Source organism: Bombus affinis, chromosome 6 (genome assembly GCF_024516045.1).
Source record: "Bombus affinis isolate iyBomAffi1 chromosome 6, iyBomAffi1.2, whole genome shotgun sequence".
Lineage (NCBI taxonomy): Eukaryota > Metazoa > Arthropoda > Insecta > Hymenoptera > Apidae > Bombus > Bombus affinis.
In genome coordinates, this window is record NC_066349.1 from 9,922,485 (window position 1) to 9,944,489 (window position 22,005).

Below are 22,005 nucleotides of genomic sequence, written 5' to 3' on the forward strand. Positions count from 1 at the left end.
TTCTTTGACGCAGAATTTATTTCGAATAAAAACAAGTAATTGCATGTATTAATATACATACTCATTATAACAGTGTTTATACGTATTACAAAATTACGATTGATCCTAGTTCAGATAAAAGATGCTCGGCATTAACTTGTTTACATAAACTAGGTTCTACTATATTTATTTATCTTACAATGAAAATGTAAGATAAGTTGATCTTTTTACCATTATCAATGACAGTAAAACTTTCATTTCAAGTGCATGATTTATCAAATAAATCATTTTTATCACGAGATAATTATTTCGTAATAATACTATTTGCATACATCTGAAATTTATTTGGAAAATTTAGTTATTGTTATATTAAGTTTATTTCTTTGTTCCCAACGCGAACATATAAATAACAATAAAGTAGTGTAAAAGTTATTAATACAATGTATTATAAAAGCATTAGTTTTTCGGTACATTTAAAATTTGTCAACTGCATTTCTATCTATAGACATAATAAAAGATAAAAATTCATAAACGTTTAGAATGAAAAATCTCGAGGCTCGCATTTGTTATAAATTGCAAAATGATTTATACTTATTACTATGCATTTTGCTATTCTTTACATTTATACAATTTTCTACATATATTTTTAGTCTTTTTTTTTATAAAAAATAAAACATATATGAGACTCAGGAAGACTTAGGTGGAAAACAACTGAACATTTTGTCAATAAAAACATTTTAGATCTTACAATATCACATATTAAAATGTACCTTATTTATATTTTCTATTTGAAATATTGTGGGTGTATGAAAAATGTCAATAAATATATTTAAAAGAAAAATTCATCACACTCTACTTTAATTTGATAAGAGTGAATGAAGTCTTCTGAAAGAGTTACATCTCATAAATTTTATATTAAAGTCGACAATTAGAAATTATATAAATATATTTTTGTCATAAAAGACAAAAAGGCACTTCTATATAAGTGTTACAATAAGATTAACATTTTAAATCTTTAAACCGTTTCGTATTTTCATGCAGATACCGATTTCTACGTTATAATTTTTCATTGTATACATTGTGTACATAATTTACACTTACATACATACGCACGCATTCATACATAGCAGTCTACGTTATATGGCAGTATTATAATATCATACTTAATGAATAATTTGATAGCTTCATATTACATTAGATTCCATTAAATACTTATCAATTATAATGTTAATAGTTATTCTAATTAGTGCTAAAGCTTCATTCAATGCATAATAAAATTTGTTTATCATTTAAATATTAATCAATCAAAAATTTATATTTATGTATAAAAACACAATTTTCTTCAATGAAATAATTTCTTCCATTAAATAGGGATTATTTTCATGATTTTCATTTTCCAGCATATGTTGGATTTTTAAATGTTGAAGTTGCTTGTTTATAAATTGGATTTTCACCCTGTTTAAAGATAATTGAAATGAAAGGTTTTGCAGCATACAAAATATACAAAATTAAAGATAAATTAATATTTTTACCGTGTCCCATTTAGCCATCATTCTTTCCTTTTCAAATCTTGCAAATTCTCTTCTGTCGTGTATAGTTGTTAATAGTTTCCACAAAAGTAATAATGCAAGACCGATTAAAACAATAGCTGCAATTACACCTAATACTATACCGAGCATATAAACTTGGGGTGGACATTCCCTTTCCTTCTGAGCTCTGACTTTTAGGCAATTCGTTTCATTGTAATAATAAACAAAATTATATTTGCAGTCGTCTTCATCTATACCGAAGCATGGAACTTCATCCTTATCCACATCTGGTATAACTGTATCAACTGGTTCAGGGACGAATTCTTTGCAATTTTTTGCACATTCCTCTTTATCAGTGAAATTACCAGTACCATACATTTGACATAATACACAATTTTTTAATTCTTCACAACGGCTTGGACAGGTTGGACACTTATTACAGTGTTTACCAGAATATCTAGTATTTCCTTCTTCATGACAAATACATTCACCACAAACACAATCTCCCTAAATGATAAAAGATTAATCGAAGTTAAACTTGTAAAACAGGATAAAACTTTTTCTTCTCAAAGCAATAAAAAACTTACATGACCTGAACATAACACTCCATTGGTAGTTCCTGGTGCAATACAAGTCTCATTTGAAGATCTACAATTGCAAGATGGACCAGTCCATCCTGCATTACAGACACATTGACCACACTCGCATGTTCCATGATTTGAGCACAAATGACCTTGATCTCTATCACATGAGAAATTGTCACATTCGCAAAAATGACCTGATATTATCTGTAAAAAATAAAACAACATCATATACTTAATCAAAAAAGATGCAAATTTTTATATTAAAATCATATATCTATATTTACTTCTTCAGGATTTTCTCTTTCTTCACATTCACATTGACCACAAGCACAAGTTCCTCTTCCTGAACAATCTACAAGAGAAGTATTATCAGGCCTACAAGATTGGAAATGTTTATCTAATCCTGTCATTTCTTGATGAGGACTGCATTCACAGCGTTTTCCAAAAAATCCATCATAACATTCACAAATGCCACATTTTAAAGTTCCTACACCATTACATTCTGGTGATTTTGGTTCATACATAGCACCTTCACGTTCGCATTCACAGTCACATAACATTTCCAAATTTACAGTAAGCGTTTCATTAATTCCAACCTAAAAAAAGATAAGAAAATTTGTTTCTTTAGCTTTAAATATTAAATTATGTAGACAAGTGCGAATGCTTTTATTCTTACTGGATAAATATCGAATTTTTGTTTCCATTCAGACCTATTTTCTGGGCAACTCGTGACTTCAATTTCTGCAGTAAATTCCACTTTTGTTCCAACTTTTAATCCATCACATTTTGAAGTTTCAATAAGCGGACCCGTACCCAAACACTTTGAAAAGTATTTTACCTTCACAGCACTGCTAGCTGTATCTTTCATTTCAACTGAACTTGAAATTGCATCATACTGTTCACGAATTAATTCTACAACGTTACTCGAGTCATCTGATAATTTACCAGCAAAAGATCCTTCTACATGTTTAGTCAGTCTTTTATATACGTTTATTTGTTCTTCCGTAACAGCCCATATAACATTAATAGCATTTTGCTTAACTTTTAAATTAATTTGAGAAATACTTGGATAGTCTTGTAATGACGAGTGCGTGTAAAGTCCTGTACTATCTAAGTGACATTCACCATCATTTGGTTTGACAATTCCACCCAATTTACCATCTCCTGCATAATGAAAACCAGCATCTGTAGAAAATACTAAAAGTCTACGAGCCTTTTCACGCCAGCCAATCTGCTGTCTACAAACTATAGCTTGCATTATTGCATCAAATCCTCCTTCTGGTGCATCTAAGTTTCCAGATACTGAAGCATTTCGCACTAAACTCTACACAGATAAAGAAGTTAATAATTTTTATGGAATATTCATTGCAAAATTATATTATTATATACTTACTGCAAAATGACTCGTATCTTGAGACAATGTCATAATATTTTTGTAGCCATATGGTGCTGCACATCCATCACATGGTTCTATTAATCTAAAATACAAAACTGACTATAAATTTATCATTAAATGAAATGTAAGATAGTAATTTCAAATTACGCATGCAGAAAGATTATAATTTTTTATGGGAAACTTACGACTTAGGCATTGTACTAACATAAGGCATTACAACTTTATCAACAAAACTGCCAAAACCTAATCGAAAGTTACTTGTAATTTTACTCATACTTTCTACTAAGAGTTGACCTAAATCTGATAATTTTTTCTTGTCATCTTCCATAGATTTACTCAAATCCATAAGATAGTACAAATCAACAGGATAATCTTCAGCTTGTGAATAAGCAAAAATCATTCTATGTGCCTCATCTAAAAGATTTATATCGTATCTCTGATATTGTAAATATTGTTTTCTGCCAAAATAATTTAATATATAATAACTACAGTAACTTACTTATTCGAAGTTTCAAATTAACTTCTTGTGGCCAAATTTGTACAGCTTCCTGTCTTCTGCTACCACTGCTACTGCTGCTGCTACTACCACTACTAGTGGATTGTGAACTAGAGCCATGTGTGCTAGAATTCATATATGAATATTCATAACTGTTGGCACCACCATATGCATAACCACCTTTTGTTAAATTTCTATGTCTTATCATACTAAAAACATTGTCTGGATTCCATGTATATTCGCCAGGACATGTTGCAAATATTTTAGTATTAATGTTTGGTAGAAAACACCGCTTTTCTGAAAATTTCTGAAAAGATTAATATATTTTAATTATTTACATAAAATATATTATATATGAATATTATTATTATTATATTATTAATATACATGTAATTATATTTTAACATAAAAACTCACTGGTGCTGCACACCAGGCACAATGTGGTGTTTGTATGCATTCATGACATGTTTGTTTGCTTATACAAGGATTCATTCCAGTCAATCTCTCTGGAGGTGAGTAATTTGCCTTTACTAATGATATAACAATTGCTATTGCTATTATCCATCTGAAGCTGCCAAACATTCTGCATATAAAATACAAATCTTTTTAGATTAATACAGTTAATAAATTACATATAAATATACTTTTTAATGTAGTTTATAAATCATAGATAAGATACATTTCTGAAATAAAATAACAATTCTATTACTCTTGTATTAAATTTTAATGAAATTATGACTTTGTACAATCATTTCCACCAAGAATAAGATAGGTATGAGGTAATATTCTTGTAATTGTTGACTCATCATATTCTTAAAATATACATTTTTAGTTCTCATTTCTATTCTCTAAGAATAAGTATAAAATATGGATTCATTTTCTATGGATAAAAATATATTAAAAACTTTTAATACTATTAGTTACTTATTTCAAAGTGGGACAAACTGTGCTTCATTTATAAATACAGCATAAAATTTATTTGGCAAGTTACCCATAAATAACTCATGTTACCTTATTTTATTTTAACATTATGGCTATAAATTTGAACCAAATAATAATTAAAATAATTAATTTTGATATCAAAACATTAAAAAATTTGTTTTATATAGTTTCTTTATAAATATTTCCTTATGAAATGCATATAAATTATGTTAGATATATATACCTGTAGGAAAGCAAATTTAAAGAAAAAATAAAGTATTTACAAAATATAATTAATTATTTAATAGAAAATTGAGATTTGATTATAAAAGTTCTCCCATGCTTTAATTCTTAACTTCAGTAACATTTTGTACATAATCCAAATATAAAAAATGTCCACTTATAAAATTTCGAAGAATTCTTTTTACTTATATTTTAAAAGTTTTCGATATCTTTAAAATACCATTATTCACGGCCTAAAACAGACGGCTTATTCATTCACGACGATGCCGTCATCTTTATATTTACAAAATGATATCTCTTCCTAAACGAAACCACAAATATAAAAACGAAAAAAACTGGATAAGAAATTCTGAGGGCTTACTTTTCCATCAGAAATATGTCTTTCAATTTGTTATTAGAACATCACAAGGTTGACCAATGTTTTCTTTTACTTGAATCGCCATAAAAGGTAACCCATCAAATGCACGCACTCCACAACCAACTGCCTATACCAGATCGTGATAGACTCACACCAGTTACACCACACTACACGTTTTCTGATTGTCTGACTGATCCTGATTCTGATTGTACGTATTGCACAAAGTATTTAATTATACCTAGAGAATACATCTCTTTCGAATAAAGTGAACAAATAGAATACTAGCGCTACATGTGTTCAATCTTAGAACTATCTTTCCTTTTGTGTACGATACACACAAAGCGGAATATTTGAAATCTTATTTAGATCTTGATGTAAATATAATGTTATACATTCTTATTGCTGTACATTAATCCTGTAAATAATATTATTATATTAAGTGAAATAAAAATGTAATTTTACTAATAACATAAAAAAAGCTAGCAACGTTAAATAATATTACCAAACTAGCATCATATATGTACATTCTGCTAAACGAGTTGAGTTCAGAGAACTAAATAAAACCAGACGATTAAAATTTTGGAGAAACAAAGATGAATTAATAATTTTGAAATATTATAGAATAGAAACTTTTGTGAATATTGATCCCATAAGCAGATTAATGTATGATTTAGAACCACAGTTCCAAATATTTTCTGTAATAAAACAGGTTGTTCTTAAAGATCATAATTTACTAGCAACTGTCAACCAATAGTTGGACATCACGTGACCAATTGTGGTTATCTTTCCTGACTCGTTGTTGAACAAAGTATAGCATCTTATATAGAATAATTTTAACGAAAAACTTGAATTATTACATGATATTATGTAATCGAGAGTAAATTTTTTGATATTATAATATTAAATACATTAATATTAAAAACATATACGTATATATAGTTGCAATTTAGAAAATTACGTAAGTGCAGCAAATAATATACTGAGTTGAACAACGTTGTCTGTTGCCTTCAAGTCAATCAAAATCGACTCTGTATTACATGCGCAGAGGACGAAAAGAGGTGTTTTCGGAGCTTTTGCGCATCCCCACTTTCGAATACGTTTGTCTCTGACGTATGTCACATCCGGGTACATATTAAATTGTTCTTTCTGTTCCTGGATGTGGTGTAAGTAGGACGTTTGATCGTTGTTCATAATTCACTTCTTTTTTTTTAAACTTGTAAATGTTGCATCGTAATGGATAATTCATTTACTCTTGTAATATTTTTGCATGTTTGAAATGTAAACCGACAATAATAAAAATTAATTATTTTAGGATTCGTTATCTTGATCAATCGATTGAACACAAGTTATTATCTTTAACTGTAATTTAATTAGGAACTGGAAGTTCCCATTACTGCATCAAATATGTGAGTAACAATATTATTTTTAATTATAATTGTAATTTATTTATATTTATATTTATATTTCAATGTTCTGTATATCTCTCTCCAAAATCATTCATACTCGGCCATTATATGATATCCGCAATGCGTCGTTGCATTTCGCTATAATGTCGTCCCGAAAATTCATCGACATGTAATGTTACGTAACGGAATTTTTTAAATGTTTTTACATTTATCTGCAAAAGTACCTTATCAGAAATACTCTTGATTAATTTATAAGTGCATATGCATAAAAATCATCATTGTTTATTAAAGGTTACGACATGTAATGGGAGCTATTGGATCCCTGAGAATTAGGTTTGTATATACAAATGTGCATATTAACGGAAAAATGTAGGATTAAATACAAAATTTATTTCTAATGAAAATTAACTATTTTAATTATACCTCTCATTTTGGCATGCCTCCATTTTGTATATATCAATGGAGCATGAATGCTTGTGGGAGGAATAGTAATTTGAGGACATGCCTTCGGAATCCACATATTTCTTTATCTGGAGCTGATTCTCTTTGTTCTCTACATCCATATAAAATACATGATAAAATGCTTTAATTATAATACATGCCTAAATTTTTGCAGGACATATGGAGCTAGTTATCATGGTGGAAACTATAGAACAAAAGAAAGGGGATCTGTATATGCAAATAATGCTAATAACAGAAATGGACGATTTGAAAATCGCAACAAAAATAATATGCATGGCACCATTGGAGGCTTAAAAAAACCAAACTGGAGTTTTGAAAATTTAAAGCCTTTTAAAAAAGATTTTTATATACCACATCCTAATGTTCAATCACGTCATCCACAAGAAATAGATACATTTAGACAAGAGAATCAGATTACTCTTAAGGGAGAAAAAATTCCTAATCCTATACAACATTTTGAAGAAGGAAATTTTCCTGATCATGTAATGCAATGTATTAGAAAGCAAGGATTTAGTGAACCAACTGCTATTCAAGCTCAAGGATGGCCAATTGCAATGTCTGGACAAAATATGGTTGGAATAGCACAAACTGGATCTGGGAAAACTTTAGGATACATCCTACCTGCAATTGTACATATTAGCAGTCAACAACCATTAAATCGTGGTGATGGGCCAATTGCTCTAGTTCTAGCACCAACAAGAGAATTGGCACAGCAAATTCAGAAAGTTACTTATAATTTTGGCTATGTAAGAAGCACTTGTATTTTTGGTGGTGCGCCAAAAGGAAACCAAGCTCGCGATTTAGAACACGGAGTTGAGATTTGCATTGCCACACCAGGACGACTAATTGACTTTTTGGAACGAGGTATAACTAATTTACGTAGGTGTACGTACTTGGTATTAGATGAAGCAGATAGAATGCTAGACATGGGTTTTGAACCTCAAATTCGAAAAATTATTGAACAAATTAGGCCAGATAGACAGGTATTGATGTGGTCTGCAACTTGGCCGAAAGAAGTTAGAAATCTTGCAGAGGAATATCTTGTAGACTATACACAATTGAACATTGGATCATTAACATTATCAGCTAATCACAATATTCTTCAGATTGTTGATGTCTGTGAAGAACATGAAAAACAAGCAAAGTATGTATTTTAAATATTTCGATTTACTAATAGTATAAATTATGTCAAAATGAAAATTTTTTATTTTATCGTTTGTGATGAAAGTAATATATGATAGTTCGTGATTTTTCATATTTTATCTCTAAGAAGAACTGACTTTTTATTCAATATGTTAATATCTTACTTTTTAAATATTGCTTACAATTTAATATTTTATTCTTCTACTTTAGATTGCAAGATCTTCTTCAAGAGATTAGCAATGTTAGTCCAGAAGGTGGGAAGACAATAATTTTTGTAGAAACAAAGAAAAAGGTGGAGAGTATTACTAAAACTATTCGTCGATGTGGGTGGCCAGCAGTATGTATACATGGCGACAAGTCGCAATTAGAAAGAGATTTTGTTCTTACAGGTTTGTTGATATATATATATTCTGATAACATTTTCATTACATTATTCATATAATTAATACATTATGCTATATTCAATTTTAGAATTTAGAAGAAATAAGGATTCAATTCTTGTAGCAACAGATGTTGCTGCTCGTGGATTGGGTAAGTAATAGAGTTACTTGTTTAACATTTTTTATTTTTGTTAAAACATAGTAGAATTTGAAGAATTTATTGAAGTTTAGATCAGTTGTATTTGAGAAAATTTCTACTTAATTAAAAAGGGGTAGGGTAGGGTAAAGTGGCGATGTAGCACAGACTGGTTATATGAAGGTGATGCCCCACTGTTTTCGGAATAAAAATGATTAACATTAAATAACTTACCATGTTAATTAAGAAATAAGAAAAATTGATAAATGAGGACTTTTCAATAATGTGTCATTCTTTGTAGAATTCTATAGTTAATTATTGAAATTGTAGAATGATACAATAATATTAATGCAGTATAAAAAATAGTTTTAGTGTACATTCTCAAACTTTACATAAGCTTAATGTACTATAAATAGATGGCATTAGGTAGCTTCAACTTTTATTACTTATTCCTTTAAAATATATATATATATATGTATTTATTATATTTGTATTAATATGAAAAGCGTTAAATTTTCGTAAGTTTTTATTTTTACTATTTAAGAAGAGGTGCTGCATTTTTTTTATTTTATATCACATAATTGTGTTATATACTTCAGGTACTGTACAAAGCTTTTTGTTCATCCTAATTTTTTTATTAGCTTTATCGACGTGTAATGCTATCTATTTTATTAAAAAAAAGTATCGGAGAAAATGAGAAAAAAGGAAGGAGAAGAAAAGAAAAGAGGAATTAAATAATGTGCTTGTGTTAAAGAATTGAGAGTATAAAGATTGGAATATAAGAGAAGTGCTTTAGTAATATATGTGGGCATCCTGTAATTTATGTTAATCAGTCTGGTTGTCCTTTGTTTCAGAGGCACATGGTGCACAAATTGTATTGAGTGTGCGATGAAAAACGATCGTTCAATAAAGAAAACATGGCTCACTCATTGTACATACGCAATTCTGTTTTGCACATAATATTGTACTTAATGTGCCTCTGTGTTCAGCCTGTGTACCACGCAAGTAGTAGAGTGGTGCGCGGGTGGTGCCGTTATCGGCGCTGGTTGGTTGTGAGGTAAGACCGTTGGTTACGTTTTGGTACAACCATCACACTTCATAGCCAATGCTCAGCCCGTATGAGAGACAACAATCTATTGATTTTGCTACTATCGCTACTCGGTGGTGATGCTTAGGACACGACGTTGCGATGTGAAGTTGCATTTAAGAATAGCACACATCGTGAGGCGCTCTGTATGCAGTCATACGGAATGTGCATCAACGATAACAGGGTTTGTATTTAATTACTATGCAGCTAACTTACATTCATATACATTTATATGTACTGTAACTGATACAATTCTTAATTTATCTTCAATGTTTTAATAGTTAGGGATGAAAGCGCCTTAATGTGAAATACTAGACAATATAAAACTGTAACAGTGTTTGAAAAAGAAGTTACTGTAAATCTTACTTAAAATAATCATTTTCATTATATTTGTTAAAAAAAAGAATTTATAGGGAATACCGATATACACTCCTTCTACTGTGATGGATTTCTTATTTAAATATCTACAATATTGATTCTTTTTATAAGTTTTTCGATTTCTTGTTCTATGTTATGAATACCTGTGTACAGAATATGCATAGAGAAAGGTAATACAAATATTCTATTGTTTATGTTACTAAGTAAGGTTTTAGAAGTTACTTATTAACTGTTATGAAGTTTTAATATTTAATATTGAAATTTGTGTATTTGATATGTGATGTAGTGTAGGCTTAGCTGCATATTCTCATGGAAAGATATGGAGATAAAAATAATTAGTTTTCGCATTAATTTGTTATGATATTCAGCTTCGACTTTAACAAATAAATATAAAAATTTTAAAGAAGAAAAGGTCATGATAATATAATCTATATGGATTTCATATTATAGTTGGCATATTGAGTATATATTGCCAAAAAATTAATATTTTTATTAAATATAGCGTATCTTACATTATATTTAACACACTCAATATTTTTTTGTTAGTATATATTTTAATGAAACAACTTCTTTAGATGTCGACGACGTAAAGTACGTGATCAACTTCGATTATCCAACTTCATCTGAAGACTACATTCATAGAATTGGTAGAACGGGCCGATCAAATAATTCAGGCACGAGTTATGCCTTCTTTACACCACAAAATAGCCGACAGGCTAAAGGTTTAATTAATGTACTTAAGGAAGCTAAACAAGTTATCAATCCAAAACTTATGGAACTTGCAGACAGAACTGGAAATGATCTTGCACGAAGTAAGTATTTGTGAAAACTATGAAACTAAATTCATATCATATAATGATTTTGTTTAATTTGCTTAAATGTTCTATGTGTAATTTTTCAGATCGTTGGGGCTATGGAAATTATCGCAGAAGAGAAACTACTTTCCCTAAAACACATAAACGATTCGATAATCTAAGTTACTTTGACGCGTAGTTGGTTTAATTCAACTTCCGATCACAAACTTTCTTAACAAGTAACCTGCTGGAGATCTGAAATTTATTACAATTTGTTCCTCTGTGATTAGTAAAAGTTCTCCGTTAAGGGTCCTATTGCTTTACGTTAGTTCCGTGCTCGGTTAATTTTTTAAATTTCTATTTATAATCTTATTGTTGTAGTTAGCGATAGCGTAAAACTTAGTAAACTACATACAATGAGTACCTTTGTCAAATTTCCATTATAATAATATTTTGCATTACATTTCTACTTTCTCATTCATTGAGGCACACAAAATGAAAAATACGCAGTAATAAGTACGAAAAGAAATAGTTAATAGAAAATGATTGACGATTTGGAAAAATTAAGTTTAATCTAAAAAGTTTACCTCCCTTCGTTGATAATTGGTTCCTAATATCCATAATTGTTGTTAAATTTTTTTTAGTAAGGAAAAACGTAATTTATAATTATTTTCGCGTCTTAGAAGTTGGAGCTCAGTAAGATATAAGTACGTAGTAAATGTAATCAGTATTCATTCCACTTCTTCAATGTGGCCAATTTGATACTTGGTCGTACAGTGAAAACCATTTATTTGTTGATGTCTGTGAAATTATGTGGGAGAGCGTACTGAATATTAACTGTAAAACTACACTTTGTTTACTTGCATATATATACTCTGTGTCAATATCGTAGTATTAATTCACCAAAAGAAATTGCTCGATAAATCGATTTTGTAGTAAAGTTATGCATTGTGAAAACATTTTCCATTGATTCAACAACTCTTACAAAAATACTATAGCACTTGAATAACCACTTCGGCAATTTTTTTATTCTGTATATTTAACCTGTTCAAAAGACAAAAATGTCTCACATTAATGTATCATATTTGCAACTACAAAAATAAATTCAGTGTAAAAGAAGATAAAATGTTTAGAATAATACATATGGTTTAAATATAACATTCTCTCCTTTAACACGTTCGTCGCTTAGCGTAATTCGGCTAAGTTTCCTGCGGGGGCCAAATCCGACCACCGGTACGCAGAACGTAAATAGAGCGACAAGCGGGAATTCATTATTTATCGCTTTTGATTCATTATTTATCTCCTTCGATTCATTGTAGAGAAAAGATTATTTAGTTCTGAAATGGAGAAAGCGATAAGCTTTCCACGTAGAGTATTCCGAGGATCTCATGGTAGATACCTCAGATCTTTCATTTAGTCGAGAAGCATACTTGTGAGACGTACATCAGTGATTTTTTCATCCTCAAAATGTTCAGTAAACAGCGTGAAAATATGTTTGAAAGTGAGGACAGTAGTGATGACGAAATCTACAACTATTGTTCGAAATGCCCAAAATCACCCCAAATGTATTTGAGATGTTTTAACAAATACCATGCATAATGTAATATTTTATCCAGAATATAAATTAAGAAAAGGTATGGTATAATATGTTTTTAATATTTTTATGTTGTGTATTCTATATATAATATCCTATATTTAATTAACTCGAACAAGAAGAACGTCACCCATACTTTAGTGACGGGGTCCCCACGGAAGTATACCCGTCACATAGCTATGGGTGACGTTGCGACGAACGTGTTAAAGATCAAAAATATTTTGTCTACGATTGCATGTTTGCAAAATTTCCTATATTTATAGTAGTTGTACTTCATGACATAACGAAATGTTCATTTCTATACTTAAAACAATTAGAAAATCAAATAGATTTTACATTTCATACTTGGAAAAATTTAAATTTAAATTAAAATTTAAAATTTTATAAATCACGCTTTAACATGATACATGTTGCTTATTGATCAAACAACTTATCCAAAGTAAGTGTACTTTATTATATTTCAAGAATGCGTACGTTTGTGTATAGACTTATTTTTTGTGCAAAAATTACAGATTGTGAGAATATAGTAGAAGTATTTGATAATTCAATAAAGAAAAATATTACACAACATATTACAGGATTACTGCTTGTTTATTCTGATTTTGTGATTCATTTAATCGAATCTTCAGAAGATGATGGATTTCGACTGTGTCACGAAGTACTTATTAACAATTCCGGCATAATGACGGATATTAAATGTTTGTACGTACAAAATGATGCAAACAAAAGATTTTTTAAGAAATGGTATTTCCAGAGAATGAATGATGATGCATTAAAGAATGACGAATTAGAAAAACTTGAGGATAATTTTGAAAATATTTGCTCTATATATGAAGTAATAATTTTAAATTTGTTTAAATTGTATATTGAGTTATGGAATAAATGGAAATTAGAGAATTATGTGAGTATAGATCGTTGAATTGATTTTTAACGTATTTAAGGACTTAAATAAAGATGTAATAAATTAAACAAAAATATTGTGGAATATATTTTTTACAGGAAAATTTTAATGAATATTTGGATTTAATAGCTGTAAACGGTCATTTGAACATTCCATCCAGGGGGAGTATAAAATTTGTACTTCAAAGTGTCTGGGGATATAACTTAACATCACTGGTAAAGAATTATTATAGTTTAAACTATGCCTCCAATTTTGATGATTATTCGTCAGTCTCCGAAATAATACAAGAAATTAATTATAATTATAACAAATAAGTTTGGGAAATGTTAATTATATAATAAAATATACGTCGAAAGAAAATTGTGAACTATATATCTCAATAAATTCTTAGTTAAATATATTATTATATTTATAATTATATCAAAAGTTTTCATCTAATCATTTATGTATTATCCATATACTCAAGGTTATATTTATTTTATGGGCATAATAATTATTGTGAACAGATGTGGATTCTGATTTTTCTAATGAGAATAATTTAGGTTATGTATAGTAAGAAAAATGATTTTATCCTTCCAAATAAATATTACATACATGTATTTTTTAAATACTGACTTGCCATTTATAAAAGTATTTTATCATTTGTATAAAAAATCCTATTTTCAATTTTTCAGTTATTATGCTATTTACAGTCTATTAAGTACCAAGTTTAGAAAATAATGGACACTTCATCAAAAGGTAATAGTAACAATTTGGAACATGCTATAGCAGGAGGTGTTAGTGGTTTTGTAACACGGTTTGCTTGTCAACCTTTCGATGTTGTGAAAATTAGATTTCAGGTAAAAGAACATATATCACAAGTAATACAACAACAATGTTTATAATGTTATACATAGACATTAAAAAGAATTCTTTATCACTGTAGTTACAAGTTGAACCTATTGCTAACCATCATGTTAGTAAATATCACTCTTTACTACAAGCATTTTACTTAATATTTAAGGAAGAAGGTATTTCAGCTTTTTGGAAAGGACATGTACCTGCTCAATTACTATCAGTTATATATGGGACTAGCCAGGTAAATGTATATTTTATGAAACTTTCATGTAGCTTTTTAGTTTTATTATATAATTCTTTCTGTTGAAATAAATATTATATAAAATAATCTCAAAAACTATTAATTTGTATTAGAGACACTATAGCTTTAAGTTTTACATCTGATACTGTGTGTTGCATATTCTTGAAGTTTATAATTTATAAATTAAAACTGATAACAAAATTTAAGAAATATGAAAATATTTTTCCCTGAATAGGACAATATCTACAAATTTTTAACAGTATCATTTGTAACACTGTTCATTTGAATCTTGAATACCTTATCTAAATATGAAAATATTTTAAAGTCATTGTCAAAATATATAATTAAACATTAAAATGTTACAGTTTTATTCATATAATGTGCTTATACATGAGTTTCATAATTTTTCATTACTAAATGAATGGAAATATTCAACAAAGTTCGTAGCTGGTGCAGGTGCTGGTTTTATAGCTACAACTATATCATTTCCTTTCGATACATTAAGAACCAGATTAGTAGCACAATCAAATAATCATGTAGTCTATAAAGGAATTTTCCATTCTTGCAGGCAAGTTAAATACTGTAAATACACCGTGCCATCGAATCAAACATTGTTTAATAAAATATATTTACAGTTGTATAATACGACATGAATCTCCAAAGGCTTTTTTTTATGGATTATTACCAACTGTATTGCAAATTGTGCCACATACAGGTTTGCAATTTGCATTTTATGCATTTTTCAGTGATATGTATAAGAAATACTACAAAGAAACTGATACTAGTTTTTTCAATTCTATAATATCTGGTAGTACAGCTGGTCTATTAGCTAAAACTGCAGTATATCCGTTTGATCTTAGTAGGAAAAGGTTACAAATACAAGGATTCAAAAATGGTAGGAAAGGTTTTGGTACCTTTTTTGAATGTAAAGGACTTATAGATTGTTTAAAATTAACTATAAGAAAGGAAGGAATAAAAGGACTATTTAAAGGTTTAGTACCATCTCAATTGAAAGCTAGTATGACAACAGCATTGCATTTTACAATATATGAGCAAAGCTTAATAGTGTTAAGAGCCTTGAGATTATATATTTCGGAAAAGTGAAGTTATTATAATGCTAGTTTTAATATTAAAAGAGTACAATACATAATATTCTCTCCATACTGTCATATGTACAAAATAATTTATACATATATGTACATATATGTTATATAATATATATGTATAAACATATAATCATATTTGTATAAAGAATCAAATCATAATGGTAAATAACAATCTAAGCTTAAAGCTGGTTTAGTCCCTTCTCACAAATTTATTTTTGCTTCAGTAATTTATTTGTGATGTTTAACTTAAGTTATATTTATAATTGAAGTGGAGCAGGCATTTCAGCTGGAGTTCCTTTCAAGACTGCCATAATATTTTTAGCAGTAATTATTGACATTTCTTCTCGCGTTTCTGTAGCAGCACTACCAATATGAGGTAATACAACTGAAACATAAGTAAATCATTATTTTTATTATATATTTTACTACAAATAGATCTTAGTTAACTTACCACAGTTATCTAACTTCAAAAGTTCACTATCTAATGGAATAGGTTCAGGAGTCGTAACATCTAAACCGGCAGCTCTGATTATTCCATTTTTTAAAGCTTCTATTAAAGCAGATTGATCAACAACCTCTCCTCTACTGACATTTATAAATATAGCAGATCTTTTCATTTTTTTGAATGTATTTTTGTTAAACATTTGTCTTGTATCTAGAGTTAAAGCTGTTGTTACAATTACAAAATCACTTTTTTCCAATAACATATCAAGTTCTACTTTTTCTCCTCCAAATTCGGATGCTTCCTGCTTAATACTCCTACTTGTATACAATATTTCAGCAGTGTTAAAACCTTTAAGACATCTTGCTACTTGAATACCAATACGACCTAATCCTACTATTCCAACAGTTGATCCAGATAATCCTGGTCCACACATCCAAGTTGGTGACCATGCTTTCCATTCACCCCTATATAAATTATATTTGAAATAAAATGTATGTTTAATTATGCAATTTAATACATAAAAAATATGTTCTGTTTTATACTTGTAAATGGCTCTGTTTGCTTCTATTAATCTTCTAGACGTAGCTAGTAATAATGCTACAGTCAATTCAGCTGTTGCATCTGTTAGAATACCAGGAGTATAACCAACTTTAATATTTCTCTTCTTCAAAGCTTGCAAATCTAAGTGGTCAACACCAACTGACATAGAAGCCACAACTTTTAATTGTGGTCCGGCGGCATTTAAAACTTCTTCATCTATTTTGTCTGTCAATAAACAATAAACTCCATCCATATTTTGTATTTTTGATAATAATACAGATTTAGGAATTGGCTCAGGTTTTTCCCATAGAACAACATCACACCTAAAATATAAAATAAAAAGAAATAGAAATATTAATAAACAGTTTTTTCATTGCAAGTACGTATAAATCGAAGACAAAAATATAATATTGGCACGAAATGTTTGAGATGTTAAAGTATAACATTATACATATGTATGTTTACGTAAACGCAACTTCATAGAATAGGATATGAAAAGTTGGGTAATATGTTTTATATGATTTAAGAGAATGAAATGTATTTTAAGTGTTCTTTAAATATTAAAAAATACTCACTGTTCTTTAAGTAAATTTAACCCGGCAGCTGGAATGTCCGGGCGGGTGATCAAAACTTTTGGTCGACTCATCTTAACTGGACTAGATGTGACAAATTTTTGATCGTTATGTCTTAAAAGTTTGAGAGCAATTAAAAGTAGCGACCTTTGATTTGATTTCGTGTAGAAAGTGAAGTTAGATAAGGACATTTTTTATTAAATAGACGTATGGTTCTTATTATCTTATATATTTGTTCAGTTTCGACTGAACAGAAACACCAAATACGGGAAAATATAACCTTTACTTATTATCAATTAAATATTTTAATTTTTTTTTATGGTTTTAAAGTTCAAACAGATTACTATATAAATCCATATATATGCTAATTGTAATTTCAATACCCTTTAGTGGTTCGAAAATATTAGAAAACAGTCTTCTTTATTAAAAATTATTATTTTATTATTATATATAATTCCTAATTTATTTTGTATACCTTTCTGCTTTTATTTCGTATATCAAAAGTAATAACATGTATTAAAAATTGTTTGATGACATGATTTTAAGTTTTTATATGTGAGTGATAAAAGACATTTTCTGATGTAACGAGTAAACATAATAAAAAGTAGAAAGTCTTATTATTTCCATTTTATTTCCATAGGAAAACATATTTTATATATATATCAATGCTGTGTTGTTAATTGTGTATGGTCCATATTCTTAAACATTAATATTTTAAAGTACAGATGATTTTGAGTTGTTATAATTTCTTTTAGCTGCCAAAATAGTATTTTTCATTAACATTACTACAGTCATAGGGCCTACACCTCCTGGTACTGGAGTTATATGTCCAGCAATTGCCTGCACATTTTCAAAATCTACATCTCCTACTAATTTGTATTTATTATCCATCTTTATTCTTGTAATCCCTACATCAATTACACATGCTCCTGGTTTTATCATTTCCTTAGTAATTAAACCAGGAATACCAGCTGCAACGACTACCAAATCTGCCAATTTTGTAAATTTTTCTAATTCAGTATGAGGAGTATGACGATGACATATTGTTGTAGTCATATCTAATGCACCTATTTCATCTGTGAATCAATTTGCTATTATGATTTCATTGACTTTTTTGCAATGTTACATTCTATATATATAAAATTTCATTGAATTTGCTATTTTACATTTTATTATTATATTTACGTTTTATACCTTTGCTGTCAGCATGTAAAAGTAACGCAATTGGTAACCCAACGTGTTTAGACCTTCCCACTACCACTGCATTTTTTCCAAATGTTTCAATATTGCTCCTAATTATTAATTCTTTTACAGCCAAAGCAGTTGCCGGAATAAACCTACTGTTATTTAATGCTAAATTACCCAAATTCTCTAAATGAAAACCATCAACATCTTTATTTGGTATAATTGCTTGACATATTTCATGTTCATTCATGTGTTTTGGTAATGGCAATTGCACGATAATCCCATCCACATTTTCATCTTTATTTAAATAATCAATTTCTTTAATAAGATCTTGCTGCGAATTATTTTCTTTTAAATGAATAACATAATTTTCAATTCCTGAGTTATCAATAAAATAAATATGTTAGACACAGATTCAATGCATCAATTACATCTATTAAAGTAGTTTAAACATTAGCGTTATTTTACCAATGAAGTTCGCAGCTTTCATCTTTCTTTCAACATATACTTTACTAGCTGGATCATTTCCAACTTTTATGGCTACGAGTTTAGGTCTCTTTCTATTATCATTTAACCAATCCTGAACAGTTGCTTTTAATTCATTTTGAATCTCATCAGCTATTTCTTTACCATTTATTATAACAGCTTTTTGTCTAAAAAAAATATATGTTATGTACCTCATATTGAGTTAATTAGAAAATTATGTTATATTATATTATAACTTTTTAAGTCTTTAAAAATTGAATATGTATTACTTACAAAATTTTTGAAGTATGCAACTGTCTCAAAGATCCATGCAAATTAATTCCTAAGACTTTCTTCCAGTGAAACATGTTTTAAGTATAAAATCGTTTATATATTTAATTATTTTATAGTAAAATATATTTGATCATTTATATATATAACAATATATAAATTGTTACTTGTAGTACTTAACATAACATAATGTAATATAACATATATACATACTGTATTTTATGTAATTATAATTCGAAATTATGATATCTATCAGTTTTTATAAATAATGTGATAATGAAAAAACACAGTGAACCTGTTGTTGGTGAAAGTATACTAAATAGTTTGCAGCGATTACTGGTGAAAATCTTGCAATGTTTTGTAGTGAAAGGGAATGTTGATTTTTTACTTTCGAAACTAGTTTTGCCGGTACTGTTTTATTTGTAAAAAGAATTAACATTTAATTTATATTTTACATATTTATTTCGGGAAAATGACATTGTAATTTCACTTATATTATTTAAGAAAGTGATATATAATATCATAAACGAGATATAGAAATATTGCATATAAACTTTCTATGGGACTACTTTTCTTCAGGTAACGATAACGATAATATACGTATGTATACTATACCAGACTAACTATAGCGATATTATAATAACAGTAACATTAATTTTACTTTCATCGTTGACTAAGGATAAGATAGATCTGGCACTATATGAGTTTTCTTGTCCTACGTTCTAAAATATCGATCTGGGAAAAGCTTCTTACCAGTTTCGTGTCACATGTGACGATATCGATTCGGTATAGTACTGGCTTGAATAAAAGCTAAAGTTTTGTATGAAATTAAATAAAATATAGAACAGGATATCCTATAATCAGAACGTAGTATAAAATTTTATGTTTTCACAATACTTCAGATGGCATTACACACTATCAAAATAATGAAATGAAAAGAACATGTTACATATTACATGTTATTAAAGTAATAAATTACTGCACAATAATAGTTAAATAACTCGGTTAATTAGTTTCAAATAAAATTGTAATATATATCTGAAGCATAAAAATGTGAATTTTTGAAACTTTTCTGTTTTCATCTTTGTATTTTCAAATCGACTATTAATTATACATATACGTATGTATATTATGAAGTACAGGTAGTTTGAATCGGAAACTCGTAACACAATTTATTGATAATACAAATAGTCAAATTATGCCCAATGAAAACAATAGAGGAATAACGAAAGAAATAAAAAGACCAATGGGAAGAGCAAAAAAATCACCAAAATCTTGCTTCTATGGATAAAGATACCAATCAAGTACATCGATTTTCATAAATATACCGAAGCTTAAAGCTGACTTCACAATTTAAAATTAAAACTCAAAAGTCAGGTTTAAGAATAATATTTAAAACTAAAACTTAAAACAAAGAATAAGTTTCTTCTTGTTCCTTATGGAACAACAATGAAGTTTAAGATTAACTTAATCTAGATTTTAGAACTAAAACCCATTTGAAGGAAAGCTAAACTAAAGTTCTATCTCTATAGATATAGACCTTAGAGATCTAATATCTATATTAGATAGACACTAATCTAAGGTATGTTAATTATTACGTTAACTATTTTAACTTTACGCTATTAACGGCGTTAATTCTTTTCGCTGTTTGTTAATAAACTTTAAAAATAACATGATCGATCGCAGCATCAAGATTGTTTTGATTTTCTACGTGAATTAATTGTAATGCGATGATAATTTCCTAATGAAACCCAGAAAAATCCATTATTTAGATATACTGTAATTAAAAGAAAAATGATATTTTTCAAATAAATTAGAAATGTTATTCATGTATAATTCATTCATATTATATTATTCAGAAACGTACTATTCATCACGTATACATTCCTTTACATATTTAAAACGAACAAAGCCAAGTCAAAAGTCATTTTTATTGGAACTACCGGTTTCATCTGCAATACATATTTTAAGGCTCTGTGCAGATAGGTGACTGGATTGAAAAAACTGAGCCAAACCAAAACTCAATACGTTGTTGATATTCATTTTTAATTAAAGTGTAACAGATATTTGTTCGCATATACAGTTGTGCACGGGGCTTTAAACTCGTCCAACTCTTATATCGTCTTCATTGCTCTCAAGTTGAACATTAATATTTACTTATGTTTGTTGCAGCATATCGCAGAGGGCGTAAGAAGCACTCTGATTTTTCTCCAGGTCGGTATTTCAGAACCTAAAACTTAATGGTACCATCTAATGTTACGTCTGTCTTATTATTCAATGGTTACATTTTGTTTATTTGAGATTAGGTAATTATAGATGAGGTACAGAATAGACCTGCGATATTTTTCCGTGTTTCCTTACTTACCATTAAGTCATATGGTATGTTATCGATTCAGTATAGTACTGTCACGTACAACGCTAGTAAGACGGTAGAATGTGTAATTAAATATCGCGATACTCGATTATTATCGATATAATTTTTGGTGGTCGATTTACGCGGGAACTCTACGAGCGATATGTCTATTTCGTTGTAATA

The 22,005-nt window shown here is 28.7% G+C and overlaps 6 protein-coding genes across 12 annotated transcripts; 3 read left to right on the forward strand and 3 right to left on the reverse strand.

Annotated features, from left to right (window-relative positions):
* Positions 1–820: 820 nt before the first annotated feature.
* On the reverse strand, positions 821–5,722 carry LOC126918038 (integrin beta-PS). The gene is made up of 10 exons (XM_050725609.1): positions 5,510–5,722; positions 4,402–4,567; positions 3,988–4,291; positions 3,674–3,902; positions 3,486–3,570; positions 2,769–3,416; positions 2,377–2,688; positions 2,096–2,296; positions 1,512–2,015; positions 821–1,434 (listed from the first exon to the last, which is right to left on the reverse strand). The coding sequence occupies exons 1-10, from the start codon at positions 5,515–5,517 to the stop codon at positions 1,369–1,371; spliced, it is 2,523 nt and encodes an 840-aa protein (XP_050581566.1). The 5' UTR covers positions 5,518–5,722; the 3' UTR covers positions 821–1,368.
* Positions 5,723–6,563: 841 nt separating this feature from the next.
* Positions 6,564–12,432, forward strand: LOC126918049 (ATP-dependent RNA helicase p62-like). 3 transcript variants are annotated; one of them, XR_007711194.1, is made up of 8 exons: positions 6,564–6,669; positions 6,819–6,912; positions 7,204–7,245; positions 7,529–8,518; positions 8,728–8,906; positions 8,989–9,048; positions 9,888–10,304; positions 11,074–11,252. XR_007711194.1 is itself a non-coding variant. In XM_050725630.1 (8 exons), coding segments are annotated over exons 2-8 (1,602 nt in total). In that variant the 5' UTR covers positions 6,572–6,669; positions 6,819–6,910; the 3' UTR covers positions 11,492–12,432. The 3 variants fall into 3 exon arrangements, 2 of the variants coding, with proteins under 2 accessions (XP_050581587.1, XP_050581589.1); XM_050725630.1 differs by lacking the exon at positions 9,888–10,304 and adding an exon at positions 11,400–12,432 and having other exon boundaries at positions 6,572–6,669; positions 11,074–11,310; XM_050725632.1 differs by lacking the exons at positions 7,204–7,245; positions 9,888–10,304 and adding an exon at positions 11,400–12,432 and having other exon boundaries at positions 6,574–6,669; positions 11,074–11,310.
* Positions 12,433–12,571: 139 nt separating this feature from the next.
* LOC126918065 (uncharacterized) lies at positions 12,572–14,187 on the forward strand. The gene is made up of 2 exons (XM_050725665.1): positions 12,572–13,787; positions 13,886–14,187. The coding sequence occupies exons 1-2, from the start codon at positions 13,353–13,355 to the stop codon at positions 14,099–14,101; spliced, it is 651 nt and encodes a 216-aa protein (XP_050581622.1). The 5' UTR covers positions 12,572–13,352; the 3' UTR covers positions 14,102–14,187.
* On the forward strand, positions 13,888–16,675 carry LOC126918059 (mitochondrial thiamine pyrophosphate carrier-like). 4 transcript variants are annotated; one of them, XM_050725649.1, is made up of 5 exons: positions 13,888–14,002; positions 14,462–14,626; positions 14,713–14,865; positions 15,231–15,433; positions 15,501–16,675. In XM_050725649.1, the coding sequence occupies exons 2-5, from the start codon at positions 14,507–14,509 to the stop codon at positions 15,967–15,969; spliced, it is 945 nt and encodes a 314-aa protein (XP_050581606.1). In that variant the 5' UTR covers positions 13,888–14,002; positions 14,462–14,506; the 3' UTR covers positions 15,970–16,675. The 4 variants fall into 4 exon arrangements, with proteins under 4 accessions (XP_050581606.1, XP_050581607.1, XP_050581608.1 ...); XM_050725650.1 differs by lacking the exon at positions 13,888–14,002 and adding an exon at positions 14,198–14,339; XM_050725651.1 differs by lacking the exon at positions 13,888–14,002 and adding an exon at positions 14,234–14,329.
* LOC126918055 (glyoxylate reductase/hydroxypyruvate reductase) lies at positions 16,157–17,833 on the reverse strand. Its single transcript, XM_050725643.1, has 4 exons — positions 17,532–17,833; positions 16,959–17,279; positions 16,423–16,880; positions 16,157–16,356 (listed from the first exon to the last, which is right to left on the reverse strand). The coding sequence occupies exons 1-4, from the start codon at positions 17,717–17,719 to the stop codon at positions 16,229–16,231; spliced, it is 1,095 nt and encodes a 364-aa protein (XP_050581600.1). The 5' UTR covers positions 17,720–17,833; the 3' UTR covers positions 16,157–16,228.
* A 307-nt stretch (positions 17,834–18,140) lies between these two features.
* On the reverse strand, positions 18,141–20,459 carry LOC126918057 (bifunctional methylenetetrahydrofolate dehydrogenase/cyclohydrolase, mitochondrial). 2 transcript variants are annotated; one of them, XM_050725646.1, is made up of 4 exons: positions 19,473–20,459; positions 19,182–19,366; positions 18,714–19,091; positions 18,141–18,604 (listed from the first exon to the last, which is right to left on the reverse strand). In XM_050725646.1, the coding sequence occupies exons 1-4, from the start codon at positions 19,544–19,546 to the stop codon at positions 18,243–18,245; spliced, it is 999 nt and encodes a 332-aa protein (XP_050581603.1). In that variant the 5' UTR covers positions 19,547–20,459; the 3' UTR covers positions 18,141–18,242. The 2 variants fall into 2 exon arrangements, with proteins under 2 accessions (XP_050581603.1, XP_050581604.1); XM_050725647.1 differs by having other exon boundaries at positions 18,723–19,091; positions 19,473–20,438.
* Between the last annotated feature and the right edge of the window lie 1,546 nt (positions 20,460–22,005).